The sequence below is a fragment of the Bison bison genome, unplaced genomic scaffold (assembly GCF_000754665.1).
Source record: "Bison bison bison isolate TAMUID 2011002044 unplaced genomic scaffold, Bison_UMD1.0 scf7180017864500, whole genome shotgun sequence".
Taxonomy (NCBI): Eukaryota; Metazoa; Chordata; class Mammalia; order Artiodactyla; family Bovidae; genus Bison; species Bison bison.
Genome location: NW_011495059.1, coordinates 5,925,133 through 5,945,930, shown reverse-complemented (window position 1 = coordinate 5,945,930; position 20,798 = coordinate 5,925,133). Strand labels below are relative to the sequence as shown.

At 41.2% G+C, this 20,798-nt stretch overlaps 1 protein-coding gene across 1 annotated transcript in view; it reads left to right on the top strand.

Moving 5' to 3' along the window:
• Window positions 1-20,798, top strand: part of RPRD1B (regulation of nuclear pre-mRNA domain containing 1B) — a 58,145-nt gene that overhangs the window by 3,752 nt on the left and 33,595 nt on the right. The window contains exons 2-5 of the mRNA XM_010829171.1: window positions 1,917-2,046; window positions 9,926-10,059; window positions 18,346-18,458; window positions 20,040-20,166. Coding sequence (XP_010827473.1) covers window positions 1,917-2,046; window positions 9,926-10,059; window positions 18,346-18,458; window positions 20,040-20,166 — 504 coding nt within the window. The remainder of the gene's footprint in view (window positions 1-1,916; window positions 2,047-9,925; window positions 10,060-18,345; window positions 18,459-20,039; window positions 20,167-20,798) is intronic.

The window sequence follows — 20,798 nt, the reverse complement described above, 5'->3', positions numbered from 1 at the left end:
CCATTGCTTAGTTTGAGGGTGATGAGAATTAATTACATCATAGATGGTGAAAACCTTGGCTCTGTATCTTCTTAGCTATCATATTTGTAATAATGCACAATATATCAGGTCTTGAATGGCCTAATAGACATTTTACAATATGGATTCTGGGCTTTTTTTTTTTTTTAACATAAAGTTTATCATATTTGTAAACCTTCACTTAGTTCGATTTGCTTTGTAGAAGTTCTGTTTTACTTCTGAATCTTCAGCTTTCATGGTGTTGTTTACGTGATAGTTTAATTTGCTGCAATATCCTAGAAAAAGGTTTACTTTTTAAAAAAAGTGCCTTTTGAAGAAAGCGCTTTTTGCTGTAATCATACCTTTGTAGCAACAGTGGCATATTGAAACTATTGACGCTTACATTCTGCTTTTGAATAATCATTAGAACAGTTAAAGATAGCTCAAGGTGTTCAATATTCACATCAGCTGGCTGTCTAAACTAGGTTATTACCAGAAGGTTAATACAGTTCAGTGTATCCATGTATAATTTTATGAGCATTTTAAGTCATCAGTTTAAACTATAACATGCCTTAAAAATCTTGTTTTTACCTGAGTTATTCTTCTGTACTACATTTTAAAATGTCAGATCTTATGCCTGCTGTGTCAGAATTTATGCATGCTGTGTGCATTTCAAAAGAAACAGAAATGGTTTCTCAGAGCAAGGAATAAGGACTAGTAATTCAGTGTGTAAAGTTTGACATAGGGTTTGCTTGAGTTTTTCAGACACTTTGATGTTGAAGAAAACTTTGTTTTGAACTGATTGTGTTACAATTTATTTCTTACAAAGGAAAGCTGGGACCAAAAATGATATTGATGTAACTCCATGGTTGAAAAGTTATGTGCAGAGAAGCTGGGAAATTCAGTATGTTCCACTAAGCAACTGTAACTCAGATAGATTGCATGAGGTTTTTATGGTTTAATATATGATGCCATGTAGAGTAATAGAGAATGCTGCATTTAGTAGGTATAAGAGAGAAGAATTTTTGTGGGAGCCATGGTTTTGCATATCCAGGTTTCAGACGTGTGTAAATTTTCACTGATTATGTAGCATTAACATGTATTTTTATTTAAGATGAATATCCACGGATAGGTACATCTAGAGATTCCTCTGGAGATTCCTCTGAATTGTAGAGATGGTATCATTGACTGATTATGGTTATTGAACTGTTGAAAAAGAAATTCAAATTCTTGGTCCAGGAGCATAAATTACAAGAATCTATTTTAAAATTGAAACCTAACTCAGTCTTTCATTCTGTGGTATTTGATAATTAACAGTGAGTTAGAAATGTTCCCTGGTGGCTCCGATGGTAAAGCGTCTGTCTACAATGTGAGAGACCTGGGTTCGATCCCTGGGTTGGGAAGATTCCCTGGAGAAGGAAATGGCAACCCACTCCAGTACTCTTGCCTAGAAAATCCCATGGATGGAGGAGCTTGGTGCAGGCTACTATCCATGGGGTCGCAAAGAGTCGGGCACGACTGAGCGACTTCACTTAGAAATGTTCATCTTTGCAACAGAATAAATGAAAATCTTGCTTTTAACATGTCTTCTGGAGAATATTGACTGCTTATCTTTTAGGAATCTTCTTTGGATTATTTTCATTTTTATTGCCAATTAATTACACTGATTAAAATAACACAGAAATTAAGATGGCTTTTTTTGTTTCCTGTTTTTTTCAAAATTGTATTCTCAGTCCTATTTTACTAGACACACCTCCAGGAGTTCCTTAAATTGTGGTTTTTTTTGTTTGTTTTCAAACATAGCTGTCTAGACCTCAAGTGGATAATGTTTGTCTTAGTATTCTTTAGGAGTAGCATAATGCAAAAGAATTGTGGATTGAGAATTTCCTTGGTGTAAGCTATCTTTTCTTTTTTTCCAGCCAAATCAAATAGAAAGCTTACTTTTCTATACTTAGCCAACGATGTCATTCAAAACAGTAAAAGGAAAGGACCCGAATTCACGAGGGAGTTTGAATCTGTCCTTGTGGATGCTTTTTCTCACGTTGCCAGGTATGTTTTATTTTCAAATGCATTACTTTTTCCCTTTTGTTCTTTTTTTGTGATAGCCTTTGTACCTCACCAACTTCATACTTAAAAGAGATGTGCTTTATAGAGAGTGTGGTTTTATATTTTGCCTGGGCCCTTGAGAACTCTCTCAGACATGTAAATATTTTGTTGTATTGAAGGGATTCAGTCTAGCACTTGAAGCACATCTTGTCTCTTAGAGGTACTCACTATTGAATTTATTTCTAGAATATGGTATTTTCCTTGGTTTGGCTGAGTTACCTCATTAGCTTATGGTCAAAAAACAAAGCTAAATTATACAAGGGAACCTTCCGGTAACAAAACCATGCTATTTAGCAAGAAATTAGTTGCTTGTGCCTTTGTTTTTATTTACTTCCTTCTGGGTGTCTGGATGTCTAACTCACTAAAAATAGTAGTCATTATTGTAACTGCAAAGATAGGAACTATTAGTGTTAAAAGTTTCTCTGGCTCTATCATACTGAGACTCTGCCCCTGTTGTGTTTTGTGACAGAGGACAGGAGCGTAGGGCATACCTATAGCTGAGATCATGGAAATTATACATTTCATTAAAAATTTTACAAATCATTTTTATTCATTTAAAAGCAAACTGCTTTTGACACCTAGTTGCCCAGAAGAAGCAAAGAAAAGTTACTTTTCACTAGAATGTTACTAAGTAAACATATGAAAGTAAACATCTTTGCCAAAGGAGACTGGCAGTGAGGAGACTAGTGGGTTAAACAGAAACTGTTCTAGGGTCTAGAGTGTAAGTGAAAGACCTTAAGTGTGGAAATAAGTCTGGCATTCCGTGAAAGATTTGGAAAGTTTGAAAGAATGAAATGAGAAATTCAGAACATTTTGAAGAGATGACATCTAGCTTTATAGAGATGGAAACAAAATATTTGTTTGTCAAGTGACTTTTTTTGTGAACATGGCTACTGAAAAAGCAGAATGTGTTAGGAACTTGAAAACATGGAATCCTCGTAACAGTGAATAAACTTAGAACAGACTACTAGAGTAGCCATCTGAAATTGGAGAGAGGCAGTTTCTTTGTTTGAGGAGATTTAGTTAACAGTTTCTTAGATGTGGGCTGCAGCTCTACCTCCAACACTGTCTGAGTGGCCTTGGATGTGTTCCTTAGCTTTTTGAACCCGAGTTTCATTAATTGGTTAAAAGGGGATGTTACCACCTATCTCCTTAGAGTTGTTGTGAGGTTAAAGTAAAACAGTCTTTGCTCATTCATGGGAGTGCACTAAATTATAAACTCTGTGAAGAGAAGGACTGTTTCATTTTTGTTCTTTGCTGTGTTCCAGGCACTTGGTGCAGTGTCTGGCGTAGAGCTACTGGCTTATATAGCTTAGGTAACACCGTTTAGTCTTGATATCAGTGGTATCCCAAGAGCTGAGCAATATTGTTGCACAGCTTTGGCACAGAGTAGGGATACAGTAAATAGTCACTGAATAAGTTAACTAATTTAGAGTATAGGAAATTGACTAAAATAATTCCTGTAGGGATAACACACATTTTCCTTAAACATTGAACAGTAATCATTAGCTGCCCCCAAATCAGAAAAGGATAAGTAGAAAGGGGTGGGAGAAGAGGGATGAGCAATACCAAGATTAAAAATTCCTTTTCTACTTGGTTTCATCTTAAAACCTATCCAGGAGACATTGTAAACATGTCTTGGCAAATTCCATGGCATCGTGGGGAAAATAGACCTGATCCTAAAAAACATAAAATAGGCCTGTTACCTTTCCTCTTTGCATTCTTCTAGTTCTTTTAAGGTTCTGTTTGGATATTATTCCCAAGATGCCCATGTTTCTAAGTTCCCTCCCTACTCCCACTCCCATTATTAGGATAGAAAGTCCAGCCACTCCACTTTGATCCCGAGGCACCTTATCAACAATGAGAAATGCTGTCTGTATTGTTTTTTGTGTGTCCAATTAATGAACAAAGATAGACCCATTAATATTGACTAAAATTGATTAGGAATCTCTTTATGATAATTTCTTACTTCCTCCTTCAAACCCCCTGCCACCTAGGGTGGGGGGAGGGGAACAAACCTCTCAAGTCTGGGAAAGCTTGCCAAGCTTGTAAGTAAATAAGTGTTAGTCGATCGTTTGTGTCTGACTCTCCTTGATCCCTTGGACTGCAGCCCCCCAGGCTTCTCTGTCCATGGACTTCTCCAGGCAAGAATGCTGGAGTAGGTTGCCATTCTCTTCTCCAGGGGATCTTCCCCACCCAGGGATCGAACCGGGCTGTCCTGCATTGTAGGCAGATTCTTTACCATCTAAGCTACAGGTTGGAACCCAAGCTCCTGGGAGTAGATATAATTTGAATACAGTTTAAGTAACCACAGAGGCCAGGTGACAGTCACATATGCCCTGTGAGCCTTGGCAGAGTGTTAGGATTTTGTCCTGATGGGATGTCAGTGAGGGATTTTAAGCAGGGGAATGATGTATTCCAATTACTTTTGTTCTATTATCCCTCCACTTTGGGGTGGAGAATGAATTATAAAGGGCAGGGACATGGGCATGGCGGGTCTTGCACTTGCATGGGGTAGAGATGACATTGGCTAGGACTCAGAAGCGCTGAGAAAATTACAGCTTTATTAAATGTGTATGGATAGATTTGTGTGGCCCACTCCCATGTAAAATCGAGAAGATTTGTGGGAATTAAGTGGAAGCTGGTAGTGAGGGAAAAGAGAAGTCAAAGAGCGCATATTTCTAGGTTCTTGACATGAGTATATGGATGACTGATGGCCCTGCTTACTGTGATGGAGATTGGGGTAAAGAATTGGTAGAGGAAATCAGGAATTTTGTTTTGGCTATATTAAGTTCGAGATGGCTGATAGATATTCCAAGGTATGATGCCAGATAGGCAGATGGATGAAATAGTTGGAAGCTCAGTAGGAAATTAATTTCTGGAGACATGAATTTGGAATTATCCCCCTATACATATTTATTTCCTGTTATAACAATCATGGGTCCCCAAGACCACTTCCAGGTTGGTGACTTTCTAGGAGGACTCACTGGACTTAGTGTGTAGTTGTGTTCATGGCTGTGAGTTATTACAGTGAAAGGATATAAAGCAAAATGAGCAGAGGGAAAAGAGGCAAGGGCTGCAGTCCAGAGGAGGCCAGGCATAAGCTCCCGGGGTCCACTCGTGGTGGGTCCCACGCGACACACTCAGTTCTTCCCACTTTGAGTTGTGATGGCACACGCCAAGTGTCAACTACCTGGGGGCCCATTAGAGATTTAGTACCTAGGGGTTTTGTTGGGGTTGGTCACAGGTATTCTTGGCCAAAATTCTAGACTCCCAGAAGAAAAGCAGGTGTTCAGCATAAAACCATACTGTTTGTAGAAACAGTTTAAGCACAGAAAACCACCCTCTTCCATTAGGACGTGATGGGGCCATGTCTGAAATCCAAGTTCCCAGATGCCAGTCAGGGGCCAGCCCTGTGAGCAGGCCTTTGTCAGGGCAGCAGTCTCAGGCCTGCCGTGTTAACTCTTTTCTCAGTTCAGTTGCTCAGGCATGTCAGACTCTTTGCGACCCCATGGGCTGCATGGACGCCAGGCTTTCCTAACTTTTTTCCTATTTTCTACACAATTGCAAAGAACTGTTTCTGCTCTGCTGTTAACCTGAGGTGCTTTTGGAAGTGCTGAGGGTACTTAGCATTTCTATCCTGAGTAGGCCTGCCATTGGCCTACTGTGCATGGGATTAGAGAGAAACATACGAGCTATGGTGGGTGTGCCAAGGAAGGCAGTGCCCTTAGCACTGCAGAGGAAGACCTGTAACCTGGCTTGGCGGGCCCTCGGGTATCCAGCTGACACTTCAATCAGCAGTCCCACATGGGTATAACACATACTTTTCACTTTTTAGATTAGATTTTCAGTGGTTGAATTTATAATAATTAGAATTAAGATACATACTAAGTTGTGTTCCACAAAATAACTTATATATGTACTTATCTCTCAGTTTATTCATTGATAGGTGGCAAGGGGTTTTTTGGTGTTTTTTCACTTAAATATCTCTAATTAGAATGGACTTAGTACAACTTGAAAAGATAGCTCCTCCTATCATAAAATGATTTTATTGCTTTGGTTGTATCCAGTTCAGGTACTAAAGTGACTTCAGCTTCATTGGAGCTACTTATAGCAAAACCCCATCTGTAAAAAGATTTGTTGACTGTTGTGTCTCTGTCTTTGGACCTTAGGTGGCAAAACTTTGTTTTACTATAGTGCTCAAGGAATCAGCCTGTCACGGTTAATTAGTTCACTCATTAAACTAGAGCGCCCTTTTGGGCTAGTGGCTCAGACGGTAAAGCGTCTGCCTGCAATGCAGGAGACCTGGGTTCGATCCTGGGGTTGGGAAGATCCCCTGGAGAAGGAAATGGCAGCCCACTCCAGTATTCTTGCCTGGAAAATCCCGTGGACCGCGGAGCCTAGTAGGCTATGGTCCATGAGGTCACAAAGAGTCAGACACGACTGAGCAACTTCACTTCACTTTAGTGGCGAAAGCCTTTTGAAAATCTTTTGGTGATGACAGATGTGAGCATCAGTATCCACTGTCCGGTAGTGAGACTGCAGCTGCACTGCCGGCCTTAATGGAGCACCAGGCCACCTGCCTCAGGAATGGCACGTGGTGTTTGGGTGGTGTCCCTCAGTCCTTTCAGGAATTTGTTGACATGATTGCTTTCTCTTTTAGGAAAATTTGCAGACGATGGATTTTATTTATTTGTTTAATTTAAAAAATACTTATTTGGCTGTGCGCTGTTTACCTATTTGGCTGTGCGCTGTCTTCATTGCGTCAGCAGGAGCTTTCCTTGTGGCGCACAGTCTTTGCAGCACGTGGGCTTAGTTGCCCCTTGGCATGTGGGATCTTGGTTCCTCTACCAGGGACTGAACCACATTCCCTCCATTGTGAGGCAGACTCTTAACCACTGGACCTCCAGGGAAGCCCAAGAGAACAGATTTCATGTTAAAATACCAACCAGTTAAACTCTGGTTAGTTGTGATTTTGTTGTTACAATAGTTAAAATGACTTTATTTTTCTAAAGCCTACATTTGATCACATAAGGGACTTTGTTGCCTCCAGGATAAAGGCCATAACGACTTAACAACAAAATAAGGTCCTCTATAATCTCAGGCCACTCTGTCTCTATCCCTCCAGTTTCTTCTGCTGTTTCTACATACTCCCTATACACTTCAGGTACCTGAATTACAGCTTCTTGCTCTTCACCATGTTCTGTTTTGGGGGTTCCATTCCAGGGAGCGGAGATAGCATGAACACAGCCACATTCACCAGTGGCAGCAAAATGCTGAGTAGAGAACACGGTTGAGTGTTCTAGAATGTGAAGATGTGGAGAGGTGGGGTGCTGCTAGATCAAGTCCTAGAGGTGAGGACTTAGACCTTGTTCAGTGTATTCCAAGCACGGTATTTCACAATCCCCAATGAATGAGCAGATGAATATTTAATTGAAATGACATCTGACATGAATGACTTCCATGTGGTAAAATAGTCTTTGAAAGCTAACTAATTGCCTGGCCTACTGAAACTTATCTAAAATTTTATTAAAAACATTGCAGTTCAGCATTTATTGTGTTTATTCTTGGGCATATAGCAGTTGGGGGAAGACACATCCCTGCCCTTGTGAAAACTACATTCAAATGGAAAGAGTATAAACAGGGAAACTATACATACAGCACATCCAAATATTAAATGTTGTGGAGAAAAATTAAGCAGGAGTAAGGAGTGTACTTTTAAATAGGAAGATTAGCAAAGGATTCACTGGAAAGGTGCTGTGTGAACAGACACACCTGAAGGAGAGCAGAGGGGCCTTGTCGGGCCTGAGCTGTGTCGGGTAATGTGGTTCCAGGCGAAGTGCAAAGGCGCTGAGGCAGGAGGGCCAGGGAGCTGCTGGGGAGGGAAGGGAGAGTGAGGACAGGAGGTGAGTCAGGGAGATGAGGGGCTGGGCCAGGCGCTGAGGCAGGAGGGCCAGGGAGCTGCTGGGGAGGGAAGGGAGAGTGAGGACAGGAGGTGAGTCGGGGAGATGACTGGCTGGGCCGAGAAGGGCTTTGTAGGCTCTATTAGGCCCTTCACTTTTATTCTGAGGGAGAATAGGAAGAACTGTTGAAAGTTTGGAGAAAGAAAGTGACGTGTGAACTGCCTCCACAAGACAGGTAGGAATTGGAGTTTGAAAACTTGGGAGTAGATGGAGGACAGGGTGGAAGTAGGGGGACTAGTAATGAGCCTGCTGCAGCCATTAGACCAGAAATGATGGCGACTTGGACCAGGCTGATAGCAGAGAAAGAGAAGGGATTTGTTTCTAGGTGTATTTTGAAGATGGAGTAGAGATGTTTTTGTTATAAATATCAAGGTCATGTCTTTAAGTTTTATAAGCTATCAGTGGAAAGTTTTCCCCCCTTTTCCTCATCCTGACCTCTGACTTAAAAAAAGGCTGAACAAAAGAATAATTAATTTTGCATGTGTCCTGATTTAGTTAGTACTTTGACCCCCCCAATTTAGCAAAATTTGCCACTGATAATTCGTAAGTAATACAATCTGACCAGATGACGCCAAAACCTCAGCTCATCTTTTAAGTTTTAAAAGTGTTGTCAGGGCTGGTGGTGGGTGAAGTTCCCACCTAAGTTGAACTTGGTATGGAGGGCTTCCCTGGTGGCTCAGTTGGTAAAGAATCTGCCTGCAATGCAGGACTTCCCAACTTCCCTGAGTTGGGAAGATCCCCTGGAGGAGGGCATGGCGACCCACTCCAGATTGTCCAACCCCCTAGAAAATCCCCCTAGACAGAGGAGCCTGGGGGGCTACCGTCCATGGGGTCGCAGAGTCGGACAGGACTGAGTGACTTTCACTCACTACTTTTTGAGGTTCTTGTTAAAGCTATTTATTGACTTAGATGCTAAAATGTCGGGGTATTTTTTCTTGTGTAAAGCCCCTCAGTGCTTCACGGAACAGAACAATTCATAGTGATACAGCGGGTGGTGAGGGGATTTGTTTTCCTTTCGAAAAGTCTTTCCCCGACGCTTCCACTTGCTGTCTGACACTTTATGGTAAACAACTGTCTAACACTGCTTGTGAGCTATGGTCATTGCCCTGAAAAATGGTCTGTTTTAAGAAGAGTAATATGTCAAGAATAAAACTATCTAGCTTCTTTCATTCAGATATAAATTACAAAGAACTGTATTATGCTCCCTGTGTTCTAAGATTATCTGCTCCACACCTTTGTGTGAACCTGGAATGTAGACCTAGCAAGGAATGAAAATAATTATGAAGTAGTGAGTATAAAGTTGAGATTAGTCTTGACATATATATGTGTACAGTTGTATTTGTGCATGTTAGAGGTGTTGGTGTGTTAGCATTGATGCGTTGTTACAAATGTATTCCCCATTTTAAACATTTGATTTTAATCATTTTTTTCTCATCCTAAAAAGTTTTGGCCTGCTTTAATTTTCCAGCAGTATGTCTGGCACTAGATTTAAGTTAATGCATTCTAAAAAGCAGGCTGTCACAATTGATATGATTGGTTTTTGATAATTTTCTGTCAGTGAAAATGAGCCTTTGGCTTTTGCCCTATTTGCCTTTCAAAGAGGATAAAAGACACAGATTACTTTTGTAACATAATCCCTCTCTCTTCCCTACACACCACAGGAAGAATATAGTTTCTGGTGAAGTTTTGAGTATCCATTAATTACAGTATGTACCTTACTCTTCCTTCTGTTTTTAAATATGTAAATCATGTAGTCAGTTGTTGGTGTTTTCTGTTTTTTATTTTTTTTTAAGTAAATCTGTCCTAATTAAAATAAAAAATCTTAAGCTTATATATATCTTTTCATCTTTTCTGGGCAGAGAGGCAGATGAAGGCTGTAAAAAACCTTTAGAAAGATTGCTGAACATCTGGCAAGAAAGAAGTGTGTATGGCGGCGAGTTCATCCAGCAGCTGAAGCTGTCTATGGAGGACTCCAAGAGCCCTCCCCCCAAAGGTAGAGACATCACCACATGCTTACAGCTCTTGGTCTTTGCCTACTTTCGAATCAAATATGAAAAGCTGCAGTGGGGGTTGCTGTGAACCACCAGCGATTGTATGATTCTTCAGAGAGAAATGCTCATAAATGATGGTGAGAATTTACATAGTGCTTGCAGCGTGTAAGCCTGGTTCTCGTATTCATGCTGTTCATCATCTCGTTCCCTGCCTTTTGCTCTGTACTCTCCTTGGGTCGCTCCTACCTTTCTGAGACTTTCCTTGCACAAGGGGAACGAACGACAAACTTGTTGAGAGTTCTAGGGAACTAGGAAGTACCCTGAGTAAGATTTTGTCCGAGCTTTGCCGTTAACTACTATAGGCTCTTGAATAAGTCCTTTAGCCCTTTTGGAACTTGGTTTCATTAAATATTCATGTGGTTTGGTGATGTACCTTTGACAGGTGTCAGCTGTCATCAAAAATTGGTTTTGGTCTTTACTGAACCAAGAATATCCTCAGGTAATGTGTACATGCATGTATGTGAATTTTGCCAAGTCCTTAAAAGCTATTTTGTTTTTTCCTTTGAAGAGAAATAAGACCAAACATTATTTGGTTCTTTGGCTTCTGGTTAGTTGTGATTGAATTCTGGTTGGCACAGCTCTCATGTGACTGCATATATACCCATTGCCTGGAGGATCAAGTCCGAGTCCTGACATGGTGTTCTCTTTATAATGTGAACTAGTCTCCTTTTGCAGATTCTCCTCCCATTTCCTCATATGTACCATATTTGGCCATTCCTAACAACTTCCCTTCTGAATGCTCTGTGGTTCCCCTTCCTTTGCATCTGCTGTTGCTGCTGCTCCTGCTGCTAAGTTGCTTCAGTCGTGTCCAACTCTGTGCGACCCAATGGACGACAGCCCACCAGGCTCCCCCGTCCCTGGGATTCTCCAGGCAAGAACACTGGAGTGGGTTGCCATTTCCTTCTCTAATGCATGAAAGTGAAAAGTGAAAGTGAAGTTGCTCAGTCATATCCAACTCTTCTTGACCCCACGGACAGCAGCCCACCAGGCTCCTCTGTCCATGGGATTTTCCAGGCAAGAGTCCTGGAGTGGGGTGCCATTGCCTTCTCCGTTGCATCTGCTGTTACCTCTGCCTAAAATGTCTCTCTGCCCCCTTGTACGTGGTGAACCTACTCTTCAAGAATGCTACTCTGATTCTGACATCTTTGCCAGCTTGACTGGGTACATGTAGCCAATTCCCTCCTTGTTCCTCTAGTATTTTATACATGCGTCTGTAATAGAATTTAACCATGATTAGCACTTTCACTTTTCACTTTCATGCATTGGAGAAGGAAATAGCAACCCGCTCCACTGTTCTTGCCTGGAGAATCCCAGGGGTGGGGGAGCCTGGTGGGCTGCCGTCTATGGGGTCGCACAGAGTCGGACACGACTGAAGCGACCTAGCAGCAGCAGCATACGTGATGATATTCATTCAACAACTCTTTATTGTATACCTTTCATGATCCCTTCCAGACCTGAGTTTATATGTGTTTTAAGGTAGGATAACTTCTGTGAAATTATAGGTTAGAGGCTTGATAAGAATGGCACACGCGCTTTCAGATTGCAGATCATTGTTGTTTTACTTGGAGTTGACAGAAGACAATTTTGGGGTTGCTCTGAAGAGCAAGATACTTCCTATTTTGGATTCTGGCCGTGTTCGTGTTGTGTCCTTTGGAGGTGTTTTGAACAGCGTCGGTGAATTATCCAGCATTCTTTTCTCTCCTCTGACTTCAAGTTCATTGGTAAACAGTGCTGATTTCTTAAAAACACCTTTGGGCAAGTAGGAGAGCTCTGAAAGATGATGTTTGAAGCCAAGTGTTGAATTTCAATTCAGCAAACATTTGCCAGACATATGCTATGAGTAAACAGCTCTGCTAGACAGTATAGGAAAGAGCAGAGAGGAGTGAGAAATAGTTCTGCACTCAGGGAGCAGTCAGACTAATTGGGGGATTTGTGGTAGCAGTAGATTTGAAAATAGCTCCATTAGGTTTCTGATTTTTTTTTTTTTGGTAGTGTCTAGACATTAACAATAGAGACAATATTCCTTTACTGTGGAGGATGATGCTGATCCAAAGATAATTTCTCTTTTTCTAGTTTGTAAAGATGAAAACACTTATCAAAAGGTTCCAGCGTGTGTATTCGTCTCAGCTAACTCACTGTCTTCTCACTGTCTTCTTCAAACTTCAATTACCAGAATATTTTACTCAGTCCTTTCAGAATGTTGATGAATTTTTCCAGAAGCTTATTTCCAGATTTAAATAGTCCATTTATATTGCAGTGTTAATTCATGAGTAATTCTTTGTCTGCAGACAGCTTTATAAAAGTTTACCCTCGGAATAAAAATTTTCTCGTGGAACTTTGGCAGTTCTAATCTTTTAGAATGTATGAGTTCAGGAATTTTTAGAATTGGACTTTTTTTGAGTTTATATACCTGTGATAGCTTATGGTGAACAATGTCGGATTCTTGATCTCCGAAGAAGATTTAGCTACGGGACCAGGGACCAGGCTTGATCACTCAAGAGCTTTTGTGTAGCAGAGTTTTATTAACGTAAGGCAAGGAACAGAGAAAGCTTCTGACATAGACATCAGAAGGGGGATGGAGAATACCCCCCTTGCTAGTGTTAGCAAGGGAGTTACATACTTTTTAATTATTACAATAAATCAAAAGAATGTCTCAAGTTTGTGAAAATTTTACCAGACCCACTCCCACAATTTACATTTTAAGATAACAGGATTAGCCAGAAGGTTTTCAGGAAGGAGAACTGCCCTCAAGCAGGATACATATCCTTAGCAGAGTTTAAACTGAGTTGTTGTGTAATCATCAGTTACAGACTTAAAGAAAAAAACGTTGTATATGACTAAGATTAATGAATGTAGAGAAAAAAAATGTTTGTCCTTTCCTCCTTGAGAACCCCAGACCCCTCTCTCCTCGGGGACCCCCGGAATTCTTATCAACCTGCCTAGGAATTGACTCGCTCACCTGTCTCTCAGGTACAGGACCCAGGGATTCTAAAGTTGTCGCTCTTCTTGGGAATACTCAAGTCGTTGCTTGTCTGGGTGGAACGTCATCATTTACTTGAGTCCCGCATAAATCACACAGCATCCTATAGTTGTAGACTTTGGAAGGGAAAGCGAAGTACAAAGGAAGTAGCATTTATTCAACTCCAGTCTCTCTGCTGGCTTCTTTTCCTGTTAATTTATTTTAGGTACTTAAGGACTATATGTATTTAGTACTGTATCTCAGATGACAGTATTAAGACTCGAAAGGATAGAGTACTTTTGTCCAAGTAGATACAATTGATAAGTAAGTCTATATAAACTCAGGTCTGTATAACTTAAAAGCATTATTTTCTTCACACCTTAACTTTTCCTTGCAAGCACATGGATTCAGTTGACTTGAATTAGGTTATGAATTCATGAGTAGGTCACTCAGCTTCCCTGGACCTTTAGTATAGTTAGTTTAGCTATTCGGGGCAAGGGTTTGAAAGCAAACTTCCAGAGTATGAATCCTAGCTCTGTCGCTTGCAAGTTGTGTGACCTTGGGCATGGCATTTGACCTCTCTGAGCCCCAGCTTCCTCACTGTACAGTATGGCTATTGATAGTAATACCTCATAGGCCTGTGTGAAGATTTCTTGAGATCATGTAGATATGAAGTTATTAATGTGATCACATGGCTTCTTTTTGGCACCCCCTCCCAGTTCTAATATCTAATATTCTGAGTTTCTAAATACAAGCCAATAGCAAAAGTAGGAAGAATCTTGTTAGTATTTTCAGTCCCTGAGACTTTGCGCGAGGTTGGAAAGCATGGTGGTTCAGAGCGCACACTCTAGGCTTAGCTTCCTGGGTTCAGGGCTGGACCTGGCGGTATAGTCCAGTGAGATGAGAAGGGTCGGGTGTTTCCAGAACTGTGCCTCGAGTGTCAGCCCTTGGTTTGCTGCACATCTTTTTCTCCCCACAAGTAGAAGTTAATGTGTTTTTTAAAAGAAGAGTCTCTTTTGCAGGGAGGGAACAAAGAATGAGGGAGCTATTAGAAATAGTATTTCCTGATTCTTTTTTCATTATAAAAGTAATATAAAATCTGTGGGGGTTTTTTTCTTTTTTCTTTTTTTTTTTTTAATCTTAGAAATTTTTAGTAGATCTTTAGAAGGTCCAGCTTTTTGGGTAGATGACTGCATTTTCTAATGTGATTGGGGACCATTCGGGCTAACTTTTTGCCTTAGAATTAGTTTTATTGTCGGAAATTCTATCATAGTCAGGTCTATGCATACTGTAAACCCTTCGGTCACCAGAGCATTTGACGGTTAGCGGAGTGCAAGGCCCCCTGGAGACGCGGGAATGAGTTGGAGGACGGAACAGAAGGTGTGCAAGATGAGGACAGAAGGAACTTTGCCCCCAAGGTGTTTGCCCTGCCTGTGAACAGCGTGAGTGAGGGCGTGAAAAGGGGATGAGTGGAACTGCTGTGGTCAGAGCCGGATGGATAGCGGAAGGTCCCTGGTCTGAAATCCACTCAGGAACGGGCCTGGCAGATGCCTGGGTCGTTTGAATGGTTGTGTGACTCAATTGAGGATTCTGGGCATCCTCACTGCTAACCCTGCACATGAGCAGAGGAGAGTCTGGTTGGTGTAAAGGACAGTGGGGATGGTCATTGTGGCACAGCCCTGGGGCTTTCCAAGCACTGTGCTTCCTCTGCCCTCGGGAGGTTTCAGGCTCAGGTGTGTTGACACTTTAGTGAGCATCGTAGGGCTGTAAAGGAATAAGGTGCTGAAGGTTTCTATCAGCACAGAAGGCCTGTGCCTGCCAACGGCCATGCAAAGTAGCAGGGCCAACTGCTTTCAAAGAGAGGCCCATGGGGTTAGAGGGAGACGGTGATGCTTGAAAGCGAGTGCTAAGAGAGATGCTGCCATTTCCATTCATTACCAAGCAAACTGAGCCTCGGTGGCCTTTCCAGGGTTTTGAATAGAGGCCTGATGGGGCCAGAGCTCAGCTTTAGTAAGAGAAGGGAGTATAGTCTATGTTGGAGAAGAAGTGGTTGGAAGAGGCAGGAGGCAGTTGGGACAGCAGTCTGGATGAGGCATGAGAAAGGACAGGTGGCTGATAAGAGGCTTTGGGAAGAAGCAGAAAGTGGACATAGGGAAGAATTCCTCACAGGTGTGGAATCTGTTACAAGCTGGGACTCGGGGAGAGAGTCTGCTATTCTCCAAGGCATGGTACTTGGAAGATGGAGCCAGTGGAACTAGACAGCTCAGGAAAGGAGGAGCCTTGTGGGGGAAATGATAAATGATTTATTTCCAATAGGTCCTCTAAGTGGAGACAGGAGAGAACCGGAAACAGGATGATGATGGTTACTTCCTATTACACCCTCTTCCATCAGGATGTTGAAGGATGGAAACAGCCCTAAAATTGTCATCAGTTTGATTTTAGTTTTGCATTGCTGTGAGTGAGTGACAGCAAGAACTCCCGCTTAGGAGACAGAAAGCTTTTGCTGTAGGACCCAGACTTACTAAACAAGGTCTCTGGCTTTAGAGAAACCTCAGCTGATGGGCCTTGACATTCTCATGAAAAATGAGGTGGGGAGCAGTGGGGAAAGCAAAGACATGGTTATGTGTAAGGGCTTCCACTATCTGAATTCAGTGGTTCCGAGTGTCCTGAGATGTTCAGTGATATGTGGTTTTTATATGTAATAATTTCTGTATGAGAGTTGGAAAATTGAAGTTTTATAATTTTTTCTACCTTCTTTAGTGTCTTTAACAGTTATTTTTTGAGCATTCTCTTCTAGGTGTTTGGAAGTGAACAGAACAATACTATAAATTCATTTTTGCTCCAGTGCTTACATTCTTGTGACCACTAATCAAACATAGCCACTTTGACGCTGTAGTGACTGAATGTCGACAGGATCATACCACACGCTACACACTACTTAGGCAGCCAGTGTGTGCAAAGACATTTCATATGCAAATTATAGCCTTACAGGTTTTCTGTTTGAAAAATACAACCATCCTTGCTTTGCATAGTGCAGGACTGTAAAAATGACTGGTCAAGCTGAATATCATCAAAGTGATCTTAATAATCAGTGTGGAAAATTACAGTTGTTCTGTGACTTTTAAAATTTTTTTATCAAAGAAAAACTCACTGTTGATCTCAATTGTATAAGAAAACAAAAAAGTAAAACAAAGATTTATTTAGCATGTTTTAACATAAATTAGAAACATGAGTTGCAATGTTTGTTTCTCTGTAACAGACTTATCAAGAGTGATTTGAACAAAGCTTGTTGCATCTTTTCCATCTTTGTCATGCTCCTTTCTAACTTTGGATCAGTTTCTAACATTTTTTCCTTTGTGCTGTCAGTGTTGTGAAGTATCTCTTAAGCGTTCCTCTAAAGTGAATTTTGTCAACATTACTTCCTCTAGGACATTCTTTTCATCACAACCACTTTCTTCATTTATGTTGATAAGTTGGCCTCCGCTAAGTTCCCTCTGGCTATGAATCCAGAGTCTCCTGGAGAACATGACAAGGGTCTGCATCCCTACAGCCCCAGTCTCTTGTACAGCCCCATTTATGTTTATGTTTCGTGTGAATTTCATTTCCAGCATTAATTTTAGTTTTAGTTTCTTTGTTTCTCTTTCATCTTTGTCAGTCAGTTCCCTGTTTTGATTATTTTTATAAAATGTCATGTGGATTTTGACACTGGGAGACTAACAACACGACTAAACACTTCGTTGCCTATGTGTGAACTGAATAACAGTGACCAGTTACTTACCTTGAAAGAAGTGATGCGGTCACTAATCATGATGCCCTTTAGTTATTTACAAAGTGATTTGTGGACCGAAGTTAGCAGCGAGGTTTGTGGTTGATGCAGTTATTCCGAATAAATACACCATGACAACTGAAATTTAAAGTGTGTTGGGGGAATGGTATCATTTAACCAAACCGTGGTAATAAATCTGTGCATAATAGAATAGCACGAAGACAGGACTGCCCGTCATACAGATGCTGCTGTTTCTCTTCTTTAGCAGAGCAAACAGAACATTAAGAAAAAAAAATGAAACCCACAATATTGACTTGGCTTTCACGTCAAACACAGTTTGCTCGGTTAATATGTAAGGTAGAGAACAGAAGCTACATCCTGGGGTCCAGAAGAGAATGTTGAATTAAGCAGGAAGTATCCTGTCCTGTTTATAACTCACAGAAATCTGAGGCAGGTGCATGGTGCCCCTCCCTTGACAAGAGGAGAGGATAGTTGTGTGGCACTAAGTAAGTTTTAGTTGAATTTGGTGGAAAGCACACAGATGTTGAAATCATACCATTACATGAGTTATTCAGCCTCTCTGGGTCTTCATTTTCTCACCTATAAAATGGAGACACACCACGCCTTAGAATTGTTGAAAGGGTCAAATGTAAAGAGGCTCTTGGGATGCCTGGCACACGTTAGGCGTCCAGTAGTTTCTTTACTTTCCAAACTTGAATTTCTCGTTTATGTCCCTCAGTTGTTTGGCGTTTATTTTGTATTGTCTAATTTGATGCAAAAGGAATGATTTTGGAATTAATACATCCATCATAAAAATTTAAGAGCACATGATACAGATAATTAAAAAATGTAACCCATTAGCCTCAAAAGTGGTTAATTTTAAATGTTGACTTAGGTCATTTCTCTTAGTAGTATCATCATGCTCAGCAATGGTTATTTTAAATTTTAGTGTAAAACTAGGTTTGTTTTGTTCTTAAAGGGACGATTTAAAGGGTATTTGTTTTTAGAGCTTTTGACACAGTCTTATCGATGGGTCTGTCTACTACTTTTTTCTGAAATGATCCCGGAAAGTGTAAAGTCTCTCACTGTACACACGGTATAGTCTGTTCAGGCCTTGGCACATGTTGGCTTGCTTCATTATATTTTCTCATGAGGTTTGTTACCTTTTTACTTTCCCTGTTAACTTCTTCTTTTCTTTTAAAGATAATGAAGTTTTTTAGTGAAATATGTTAGTTTGGTAAGTTTCACTTTTAGATGCTTTTTTCCGGTGGTGGTTTTCCAGTGAGCCAGTCTGAGACGACCAACTGAGGCCGTTTTGACTCTTCTCAATAATGTACGGAATGACCACCACTGGAAAATAAGTGGCAGTTAGGGTTAACGTTAAGCCATCTCTGGAAAGGTGCACCCTTCTACCCTGTTTTACTTGTGACCCGTTGTGCTTAGCATTTGACCTACCTCTTCAGGCTGCAGTGACCCACGTGTGCCCTCTTTTCTTTCCTCTAGCAACAGAGGAGAAGAAATCTCTGAAGCGAACTTTTCAGCAAATACAGGAGGAGGAGGATGACGACTATCCGGGCAGCTACTCTCCCCAGGATCCTTCCGCAGGGCCCCTCCTGGTACGTCCGGACCCCCCAGAGCACTGGGCCGAATGGCTTGAAGTGACCCCTAGTTGAAGATTCTGGCCACAAGGTGGAGCTAGTGATCAGTAGTGTGGAATCACCAGAGGGCAGCTCTTGGCACTGGGTGCAGGATCCACGTCGTGAAGCAGGCTTGATTTTGTCTTTGCGTGCCTCAACTCCGGGATGGATTTGTGTTTTACAGAGTAATTGGATTTGGCGTTTTTTCACTCCTAGAAATTTAAAATATTCTTTAAAAGTAGTTTTTGTAAAGCAGTAGATATTACAAAGACATTCAGAAGTCCTCTACTATGGCTTATCTTATAAGTAAACAAGGTGTTAGTATCTGAGGATAGTGTGTGTAACAACAGCAAATTTGCTACACTATAGCCTATTTAAATATTAGACCAGATGCTAGCATTGACTGAGTTTTTAGCCATATATTTGCATTGTTTGACCCCCTTGTGTAAGTTAGTTCATGAACTCTGTATGGTTGGTTCGTTTTAGCTGTTTGTTTATTTATGTATTCATTTACAGTCAAAGAAAGTGAGTCTCAAGGACACAAATTAAGTAACTTACTTGGTGTTTGAACTGAATCTGGGCCTGGCTAACTTCAAAGCTCATACACATTTCACTGAGTTGCACTGCCTCTCATTCTGCCTAATGCAGCTTTATTTTATTACACATGGGTGTGCTTAAGGCCTGTGTAAATAGAAAGCATGTCTGATCTGTGTTATGTTAAGATGTCAAATTAGCCTGGGAGTTAAATGAAAACAGTGTTAGGCCATGTATCTTTGCATTTAAAAACTTGCAAGAGAACAGCCCAAATGACCAACTTTCAGGACACCCTGACTGCCGTCTCCAGGGCACTCTGGGGGTCATTGTGAACTAGCTAACCTGACTGCCGTCTCCAGGGTTCTCTGGGGGTCGTTGTGAACTAGCTAACCTGTCAATGTTGTATGTTTCCCTGATAATTAAAAGACCCCTTTTTGGTATATACAGAATATGCGTTCTTGGTTTGTTTTTTTGTTTGTTTTTGTTTTCTTCCCTCTTTGTTTATAATTAACGAGCTTGACACATTTAGTTTTGGTAGTGGCTGCCGAAATCAAAAACGTCATCTTTGTGACATTCATTTTGTAGAGCAAATCCAGGAAAGAATTGAAGTAGGTAGTGTCCTTTCATTTAATCAGGTTGCTGGAGCATTTGATACATGTTCCTTTACTCTAAACTGGAGGCCGTTCTGTACTAGAGACTATGCATCCTTTGAAACTAAGCAGTGTGAACCAGACTCCATTTTCTTAAGTTTCCAGAAACATACCCTTTAAAAAAAATTCTTTTCCACAGTTATGTAGAATTTCATTTGTGTTCTGCCTCACACTTAGAAATACTATGTGCATTCTCTTAGAATTTGTATCACTGATTCAGTATACACTGGGGTAGGGACAGTGGTTCTTTTTTAAATGTCAGGGATGATCAATTTTAGAATTCGCCTTCACCTTGTTGAACTCCAGCTAAGTTTCTCTAAACCCCACATCCCCACATATCTTCACGGATGGTATTATCTTTGTTTTCCTTGTACAGACTGAGGAGCTGATCAAAGCTTTGCAGGACCTAGAAAATGCTGCATCGGGGGATGCTACTGTCCGACAGAAAATTGCTTCTTTACCCCAGGAAGTGCAAGACGTTTCTCTTTTGGAAAAAATAACAGGTGAGAAGTTAGAGGTTGGGTGAAGGATGAGGGAAGGGGAACATATCTCCAGTGCATCAGACCCCAGGACATGCCAACGTCTGCAGATACAGACCTTCTACCTGGGGCTGGGTTCTCTATTGTCTTGAGATTTGCAAACATAACTCACGGACTGAACAAAGGAGCTGCTGGGATAGTCTGAGCTTGAATAGTGACTCTAGGAATTATTGCAGAAATGCTAGCGTGCCACAGCCTGTGGTACTCAGTTCAAGTAAGGTCTTTTGAAATCAGGGTACAAACTGTGTGTGCAGGAGGGCAAAGGAGAGGGAAGCATTAAACTCATGACCCTCTTAACAAAAAAAAACATGTATGACTCAGTGTCATGATTTTTATATTGTACCCTGCCACGCCCCCTTGAGGTTCTTCAGTGGTTTGTATTGTTACTCTTAATCACCTTGCCCTTGTGATGATCAGATCAGATCAGTCACTCAGTCATGTCCGACTCTTTGCGACCCCATGAATCGCAGCACACCAGGCCTCCCTGTCCATCACCAACTCCCGGAGTTCACCCAGACTCACGTCCATCGAGTCAGTGATGCCATCCAGCCATCTCATTCTCTGTCGTCCCCTTCTCCTCCTGCCCCCAATCCCTC